This window comes from Leptopilina boulardi, unplaced genomic scaffold, assembly GCF_019393585.1.
Source record: "Leptopilina boulardi isolate dan_hultmark-lab unplaced genomic scaffold, ZJU_Lbou_2.1 LbouV2_55, whole genome shotgun sequence".
NCBI classification, from domain to species: domain Eukaryota; kingdom Metazoa; phylum Arthropoda; class Insecta; order Hymenoptera; family Figitidae; genus Leptopilina; species Leptopilina boulardi.
The window spans coordinates 190,001-199,714 of record NW_026138000.1 but is presented as its reverse complement, the minus strand read 5'-3'; the positions used below and the strand labels follow the sequence as shown (position 1 = coordinate 199,714).

At 18.2% G+C, this 9,714-nt stretch overlaps 3 protein-coding genes across 3 annotated transcripts in view; 1 reads left to right on the top strand and 2 right to left on the bottom strand.

Moving 5' to 3' along the window:
• Positions 1–172: 172 nt before the first annotated feature.
• LOC127290069 (radial spoke head 1 homolog) lies at positions 173–3,481 on the bottom strand. Its single transcript, XM_051318455.1, has 6 exons — positions 3,292–3,481; positions 2,871–3,090; positions 2,545–2,771; positions 1,467–1,580; positions 1,221–1,379; positions 173–541 (listed from the first exon to the last, which is right to left on the bottom strand). Exons 1-6 carry the CDS (start codon positions 3,346–3,348, stop codon positions 404–406), a joined length of 915 nt encoding a protein of 304 aa, XP_051174412.1. The 5' UTR covers positions 3,349–3,481; the 3' UTR covers positions 173–403.
• Positions 3,482–3,769: 288 nt separating this feature from the next.
• Positions 3,770–9,714, bottom strand: part of LOC127290068 (RNA-binding protein 42) — a 15,433-nt gene continuing 9,488 nt past the window's right edge. The window contains exon 5 of the mRNA XM_051318453.1: positions 3,770–4,095. Coding sequence (XP_051174410.1) covers positions 3,971–4,095 — 125 coding nt within the window. The 3' untranslated portion in view covers positions 3,770–3,970. The remainder of the gene's footprint in view (positions 4,096–9,714) is intronic.
• Positions 6,148–9,714, top strand: part of LOC127290070 (uncharacterized) — a 5,770-nt gene continuing 2,203 nt past the window's right edge. Inside the window, exon 1 of the mRNA XM_051318456.1 lies at positions 6,148–6,491. The gene's annotated coding sequence lies outside the window, so the exon portion shown is untranslated. The remainder of the gene's footprint in view (positions 6,492–9,714) is intronic.

The following is a 9,714-nucleotide window of genomic DNA, read 5'->3' as shown; positions in this document are numbered from 1 at the left end:
ATATATCGATTTATATTGCGATATATCGAATTATATATTAATATAGATTTATATTTCAATATATCGACTTATACTTCGATATATCGTTTTTTATTTCAATATATCGAATATTTACTTTAATATATCGATTAGTACTTTGATATTAACAATTTTTTTTTTTATTAAAAACAATAAAATTTAATTTTTTGACGAAAATGTTTAAATTTTTTAAATTTACAAAATTAAATTTCAAAATCAATGAAATATATTTTTTTATTTTCACTTAAATGAAACTTATATTAAAAAAGTTTTTTTTTTCTATTAATTTTATAAAAAATATTTTTTATATTTTGAAATTTTATTATTTTTTTATGTATATATATATATAACAGAAACGTGTTTAATCACAAAAATCGGACAATTATCATTTATATTCTTGAAATGATTCGTTGTAGATAAAAGTTTCCCCTTCGTGTTGTTGATCATCAAATGTTAAATATTGATTAAAATGATCTTCCAAAGACTCGCTGTTGCATTTATCAGATTCAGATGCAAATGAGTCCTAAAAATAAAAAAAAAAAAATTCTAAATAATATCCCTTTTTTAATTTTTTATTAAATTATTTTTTTTTAATTATTTATTTTATTTTTTGTTTATTATAATATTTTTATTAAATACACATTTTTAATTCAACAAAATTTATTATTATTTAACAAAATTTTTAATTTATAAAATTTTAATTTTTTTTTTAATTTCTTTCATTTGTTTAATAATCTTTTTAGTCAAGACGTTCCGCGAAATCTCAAATAATAATAATAATAATAATAATAAGGGAAACTTTCGGAAGCAGGATATCCTGATCTAATTAATTAAAAATTTTATTAGCGATTGATTTAAGCGTCGAGACGACGAAAATCGAATAAAAGGAAGTAAACGATGAAAATTGTATAATTTACCGGATGAATGTCATTTCACTTCCGTTTCGCGCGGAAGTAGAAACACGACACGAAAGATCTCAATAGGTATATAATATATATAATAAAATTGACAGAGAAAAGAAATTTTAGAATTTTTCTTTTTACAATTCAAAAATTTTACAAGATTTTTTTTTTTGTGAGGGGAGATTTTTGAGCAAAAAAAAAAAAAAATTTTCTTTTTTATAAATTTGCAATATTAAAAAAAATTATATTTGATTCTAGAATTTTTTTTTTTTTTCGTTTAAAAATAAAAAACAGACTAACTTTTTCTTGCAAAGGCATTGGATCAGGTGGAAGTAAATCAGGATTAAAATCCGTGACATTTTGTGGTTGCCAAAATGCAAAAATTCCTTTTTTAAGTGGTAATGGTTTAAATTCATGATTTTGCAAATTTTTCTCATCAACTATTTTCTGTTCTTCTTTCTGAGATGAGAAAATTCACAATCAATTAAAAAGAAAAGAAAGATTTGTGATAAAAGAAGTTAATTAATTTTTTTTTGTTTAAATTACGTTTTGATTTTCATCTTCTTCTTCTTCTTCTTGATATTCTGGATTTTTTTTATGAATATAATGTCCATGTAACATTGATCCATTTTCAAAAGTGTAACATCCACGACCAATGGGCTAAAGAGTTTTTTTTTAGAAATTTTAATTTATTTTTAATTTTCCGTTACTTTAAATGACGTTTATTTGGTTTTTTTAATCGATATATCGATTACTACTTCGATATATCGATTTATACTGCGATATATCGAATTATATTTCAATATATCGATTAATACTTCGATATATCAAATTATATTTTGATTAATACACCGATAAATCGAATTATATTTCGATTAATACTTCGATATACCGAATTATATTTCGATATATCGATTAATACATCGATATATCGACTTACACAACGATATGTCGATTAATACTTCGATATATCGAATTATATTTCAATATATCGACTTATACTTCGATACATCGCTTAATGCTTCGATATATCCAATTACATTTAGATATTTGGATTAATATTTCGATACATCGACTTACACCTCGATATATCGATTAATACTTCGATATGTTGAATTCTATTTCGATAAATACTTCGATATATTGAATTATATTTCAATATATCGACTTATTCTTCGATACATCGATTAATACTTCGATATATCGAATTACATTTCGATATTTCGATTAATATTTCGATTAATACTTCGATATATCGAATTATACTTCAATATATCGACTTATATTTCGATACATCGATTAATACTTCGATATTTCGTTTAATATTTCGATATATCGATTAATACAGCGATATATCGACTTACACCTCGATATATCAATTAATACTTCGATATATTGAATTATATTTCGATTAATACTTCAATATATCGACTTATACTTCGATACATCGATTAATACTTCGATATATCGAATTGCATTTCGATATTTCGATTAATAGTTCGATATATCGATTAATTTTTGAAAACTAATATTTTCTTTTTGTACAATCATTTATAATAATCTAAATTGTTGAAAAAAATTTGTAAAAATTCTAAAAAAAAAAAAAAAAAAAAACAATTCACACCAAATTTAATTCCCATGAACCATGATAACGATGTCGATGAAAACAAAGTTGTCCAGGTCCTTGCATTCTATCACAAATCCAAGTTCCCATAAATTTGACATCATGTTCGGCATAATAATAAGTTCCCAATCCATGTCGATAATTTTTTTTCCACGAACCTTCGTAAATATCACCATTCATATAATAATAAGCACCAAAACCGTGTTTCATGTCGTGCTTCCAATTTCCTTTAAATTTATTTTTATTTTTTAAAGAAATTTTGTAAAATAAAGAAATTAATGAAAAATTAAAAAAAAAAGAAATAATTTTAAATATTATTTAAAAACCTTCGTATCGTGTTCCATCGGGATACCAAAAAAATCCTTGACCATGTTTTTTACCCTCATGCCATTCACCTTTAAATCTTGCTCCATTTTTAAAACAATAAATTCCATTTCCCTCACGAAGTCCATGACGATAATTTCCATCGTACATATCGCCATTTGGCAAAATTGTTTTTCCACTTCCGTGTCTTTCACCTTTTTCATTTCTTTCGCCGTCATATATCTGTGTATTTACATTTATTTATTTAAGGCAAAAAAAAAAAAAATTACAACAAAAATTAAAAAAGAAAACAATTAAGTTGGTTACAATTTTTTTTTTTTTTTTTTTTTTTTTTTTTAATTTTAAATAATAATTATTTAAAAATTTTTTATTTTAAATATTAATTAATTATATAGAATTTTAATTCAAACAAAAATTACTTACCCCTAAAGAATTTATTTCACTTTCTCCCTCGCTCTCTTCTTCTGAATTTTCTGACATTTTTCAAAAAAAAAAAAAAACTTTTTAGAAAAAACGAAAAAAAAAATATTTTTGTCAGTTTTCAACTTTTTTTTTTATTTTCGTTTCACTTCACTTTGTTCATTTATATTTCAGAAATATTGATTTTTTTCTATTTTTTTTTTTATTTAACAAAACAAACTATTTATTAAATAAATCAAAATTTAAATAAAAACGATTAATTTTTATTTACTGAATTTTTTTTGCAATATTCAATAATAATAATAATAATAATAAATACCCTAAATATTGTTATCGACGATTTACATTTTGAAAAAATCAAAATTCCTTTGATTTTTTGCTTCCTCCGTAAAGAAAGTTTTTTTTTTTTTTTTTTTTTGAGATCGATCTAAATTATTCAACATTCGACGACGTTTTCATTTTTTTTTAAAATATTTGTCTATTTTTTTTTTTTTTTTTTTTTAATGGAAAACGAAATCGAGTTACATTCGAAAAAATTGTAAAACAATTTTCAAGATTTTTATTTCCTACCTTCCTTCTGTGTCTCACTTCATTTTCCTGAGTAAAATTCAATCAAGAATAAAATATTTCTCGATTTAGAGAAAAAAAGAGAATGAAAAAAAAGAAAAAAAAAAAAATTTCATCACCTTCCGGTTAATAATCCAATTAAATTTTGTTTTTCCTTTTCTTTTTTACGTACACTTTCAAGATTTCGTTGTTTCCAGGAACTTTTACGTAATTTTATTGGTCTTGATCCAACGTATCTTCCTGAAATTGAAAAAAAGATTTTTTTTTTTTATTTATTATTTATTTTATTCTTTTTTTTTAAAGTAAATTTTAATTTATCCTATTTATTTTTCTTTATTTTAATTTTTCAAAAACAGAATTTTAAAAAAATTTTACAATTAAAAATATAATAATAATATTAATAATAATTATTATTTAATTCTTTTACTATTTGCCTAATTACAATTATATAATAATAATAATAATAATAATAATAATAATAATAATAAGCCTAATAATAATATATTTTTTAATAAAAAAAAAACAATTTTCTTTTAATTAAAAAATAAATTTTTTTTAATAACAGTTTTTTTTTTACTTTCAATTAAAAAAGAAAAAATAAGAAAAAGAAAACATTTTAAAAAAATCGTTCAATTTTGATTATATTGAATGAGTAAGTATTTTATTTAAGAATCAATATTGTATTGATTTAATTATTTTTCCCATATATATATATATATATAAAAATTAATAAATTAAGAATTCTTGCTCTTCATCGAATGGAATTAAAATGTTGTCAAACAAAAAATTTGATATCCATTTAATCAAAAAATAGTCTAAGAATTCTATTTATAGAAACTTGGGTGAATAAAAAAATTATTCTTTCTTTTAATTATTTTGTTGACGCACTTGTTTTTTTTACAAAATTATTTCTAATTAATATAAATAATATAAAAAAAAAAAATAAAAATAAATAAATTTCAAAAAATACAATAATTAAAAAATAAATAATAAAATTTTGTTTCCAAGTTTAATTTTAATTTTTTTTTTACGGTTTTTCTTTAAAAATTATTTTTTAATTAATATATGAAAATAATTTTAATAAAATACAATAATTAAAAAATAACAATAAATAAATAAAAAATTAATAATAATAATAAAAAATTACTAATAATAATAATAATAATAAAGTAAATATAAAATAATTAATTTTATTTGTTTCTATAGTTTAATTAAATACTTTTATTTTTATCCAAAAAATCCAATTATCGCGTCAAAAATGAAATAAAAATAATAGAAAGCAACAGGTGAATTTCAAACCACAACGCGCACAACAATTTTACCAAGAGAGTGAAAAAAATTAATTTCGATAAAAGTATTAAATTATTAATTTTCCAATTTTTTTTTTTTTTTTTCCTTAAAAAAAATTTGACAATTTGGAATTATGGAAATTTAAATTTCTTTTTTTTCTCTCTTGTAATATGAAGATCATTTTTTTAACCAAAAAAAAAAAAAAAAACAAACAAATCAAAATTTATTATTGTAAAAAAACATAATAATTTTTTTAAATTAATAATTTCGATAAATTCAAACTTTGAGAGAGACCGCAAATAGTCTTAGGATTTTCTATATTTAGATATTATATAATTATATATAGATATACAACAATAACGAGGATAAGTTGAATATTGTACTCGGAGATTTCGAATTTAATTAATTAAAGGTAGAGTGATACAGGTGAGATTTTGGATCAGAGTTGTGTATTGGTTATGATCAAAGCCTCGCGAAATTTCTCGACTATCATTTGAATGACTGCCAAGAATCTCAAGCAAGACTCATATATCCGTTCAAATAGTCATCATTTCCAAAAAAAAAAAAAAAAACTCCAAATCCTGATCACTCCACGACATTAATTAAAAAAATTTGTATTTAATTAAATTTCAAATTTTTTTTTAAATTATTTTTTTTTTAATTCAATTTAATTAAATTAATTAACAAATAAAATTATATATAAATTAACAAAATAATAAAAATAAAATATTAATAATAAATATAATAATTATTAAATATATTATAAATTATTATTAAAAAAAAATTATAATTATAATAATTAAATTAATTAATTAATTATTATAATAATTATTATTATTATTATATTATCTATTAAATTATTAATTATTAATATTAATAAATATTAAAAATATAAAAAAATAAAATAATAATGAAACAAATACAAAAAAAAGAGGGAAAAAAAATTAAAATTTCTATTTCAATTAGTTTGGAATTATTATTATTATTTTTTTTTTCAGCAATTATACGGAAGTTGAAAAATAGAATGGAAAAAAAAAATTCCATCAATTATTATTTTAGGACATTAAATGTGTGATTGGCTTAGAAATATTAAGAGTGGGAGTTTGCGATGATATGAAAACTGGTAGGGGTTGGTGAATGAGTACTGAGACGCTCAACGTCGCGACGCACTCCGTCGTCGTCACCCTTGTGAACAACCCAAAAAAAAAAAAAAATCATCTTCACTTTTTTTTCAACCCAAAAATTACAAAAAAGCAAAAACCAAACTATTATTTCATTTCAAAAAAATTAAAAAAAAAAAAAAAAAAATCAACAAAATTTTTTTTCATCCCCCACATAAATTTTCGGTAAGTAATTTTTCTACTTACAATTATTTTTCCTCTTAACTCCAAATTTGATATAATAAAAAATTAATTTAATTCGTAGTTTTGATTTTTTTTCTTTTTTTTTTTTTTTAATTTTTTTAATATTTTTTTTTTTTTAAATTATTTATTTAATTATTAAGAATAAAAAATTATTTTATATGAAAAAATAAAATAGAGAAAAAACAATAAATAATAATTACAAAGAAAATAATAATAAATAATTTATAATAAAATAATAAATAAAAAACCAAATTCAACAATGAATTATAATTAACAAAATTAATTAAACAATAAAATTATAATAATCAAAAAAATAATTATTAAACAATAATTTATATTTATCCAACAAAAAAAAAAAATTAAACAATAATTTATAATACATAAAAAAAATTCCAAAAAACTAATTTTTAAATAAATATAAATAATAATAATAATAATTAACAAAATTAATTAAACAATAATTTATAATAATTAAAAAAATAATTAAACAATAATTTATAATACATAAAAAAAATTCCAAAAAATCAATTTTTAAATAAATAAAATTTTAATTACACAATTAAATTTTTGCACATCATTATTATTATTATTATTATTATTATTATTATTATTATTATTATTATTATTATTATTATACTAAAATTAAAATAAAAGTTCCAAACAAATGTATACGTTCTTATTTGTTAATAAATAGAACTTTATTATTACTAAAATTAAAAAATTTATTATCATTATTATTATAATTGTTAATTATTTATATTAAAAATTAATTAATAATGAAAATTTTAAAATCGAAAAATAAAATTTCCAAATACAATTAATTAATAATTTATAATTATAGATTTTAATTGTATATTATAATAATATATTTATAATTATTAAAATCACAAAAGTAAATGTAAGAAAGTTATATAAAAGAAATAAAAAAAAACTTATAATTAAAAATAGATTTGAAATTGAATAAATAGACTAGATAAAATTTAATAATAAATTTTCGTTATCTATTTTTAAATAAAATATATATATATAAATTTCTTATTTTAATTCCAAAAAAATCTGAATTTCAACCACAAAATAAAATTAGATCACGTTATAATAAAAAAAAAATAAAAATTTTTTTCTTTTAAATTTCTAAAAATCCAGCAAATTAATAAATAGAAAAGAAAAAAAAAATTTCATTCAATTAATTATATTATTAAATATTATTTCATTAATTTGTTATTAAAATTGCATTTTTTTATTTCAATTAAAAAAATAAATTTTTTTTTATTTATTTATTTAATTATTCATTAACGGGACATAAAAATAAATAAATTGTAATTTTTTATCTATTTTTAAGTCCGTTTACAATTATAAATAAATAAACTTAAAAATTATAAATTTGCTAAATAACAAAAAAAAATTAATTTAATTATTTTATTATATTGATTAATTTTTTAAGAATAATTTTAATATTTATTTTTATCTAAATAAAAAAATAAATAAGTGGAAAAATTAAGGAAAATTAATTATTACAAAAAAATAGATATCAAAAATTATAAAATAAAAAAAATATAAATAAATAAAATAGAAAAAAATTAAAGATTAAAATTTAAAAAAAAATTATTAATTTATTTATATCTAATTTTATTTATTAATTAATTGAAAAAATGTAATATATATAAAAAAAATCTTACAAATTAATTAACAAAACAAAAAAATATACAAAATTTCCTCATTTTTTAATTTTAGAAAATTTAACAAAAAAAAAAAAAAAACCATTAATTTTTGAAATATATTGAATTTTGCATTTTCTCTATATGTTTATGTTAAATTTATATATATGTGTGAGTGTTACAAAGTCTGAGTCACGAGATTGAAGATATAAGAATTGACTGGCAAAAGAATGGCTATTTTATTAGCGAGGAAGCGATGATATCTTTTTGTCACCAATAATTTTTCTTCTCAAAAACTCAACCCCCACATTTATTCACGAATTTTCTAAATATAATCAGGAATTTTCTATAAATAAATACACGCATTGCAGAAATCGTCTTCTTGACAAATGTAAACAGCATATCAATAAATTAAATGACAACACTTTAAATAGTCGATGAATTGTCACTCACTCTCGTTAGTTCTCTCTCTCTCTCTCTCTCTTTTTTTTTTTTTTATCTCTGTTCAATAAGTTTTTGCTCACAAAGTAAATTCCTCAAATTCCACGTACGATTCATTTTTTTTTTTCAATTTAGGAGAATTTTTTTTTTTTTTTTTTTTTTTAGAAAAAAATTCACTCAATTGCAATTTTTTTTTTTTAGTATGTAAAAAAAAAATATTCCACTGTATTTAATAGTTTTAAAAAAAAAAATTGGGTAAATTAAATTTTCAATAAATTCAAATTTTAATCAATCAAAATTTTTGATAAATTCAAAATTAAATCAATAAAAATTTGAATAAATAAAATTTTAGATAAATTCAAATTTAAATCAATGAAAATTTGAACAAATAAAATTTTGGATAAATTCAAATTTAAATCAATGAAAATTTGAACAAATAAAATTTTGGATAAATTCAAATTTAAATCAATGAAAATTTGAACAAATAAAATGTTTGATAAATTTGAAACTAAAAGAATCAAAATTTGGAAAAATTATAATTCGGATAATTTGAAACTAAAAACAATCAAAATTTGGAAAAACTGAAATTCGAATAATTTCAAAATAAAATCAATTAAAATTTAAATAAAATTCGGAATTTGGATAATTTGAAACTAAAAACAATCAAAATTTGGAAAAACTGAAATTCTAATAATTTGAAACTAAAAATAATCAAAATTTGGAAAAATTATAATTCGGATAATTTGAAACTAAAAACAATCAAAATTTTGGAAAAATTATAATTCGGATAATTTGAAAATAAAATCAATCAAAATTTGAAAAAATTGAAATTCGGATAATTTGAAACTGAAAACAATCAAAATTTGGAAAAACTGAAATTCTAATAATTTGAAACTAAAAATAATCAAAATTTGGATAAACTAAAATTCAAATAATTTCAAAATAAAATCAATTAAAATTTAAACAAAATTCAAAATTCGGATAATTTGAAACTAAAAGTAATTAAAAATTTTCACAAATTGGAAATTTGGATAAATTTTTAAAACCCAAAACAATTAAAATTTGTCCTAAATTTCATTAAAAAAAAATCGATAAAAAAAAAATTAAAT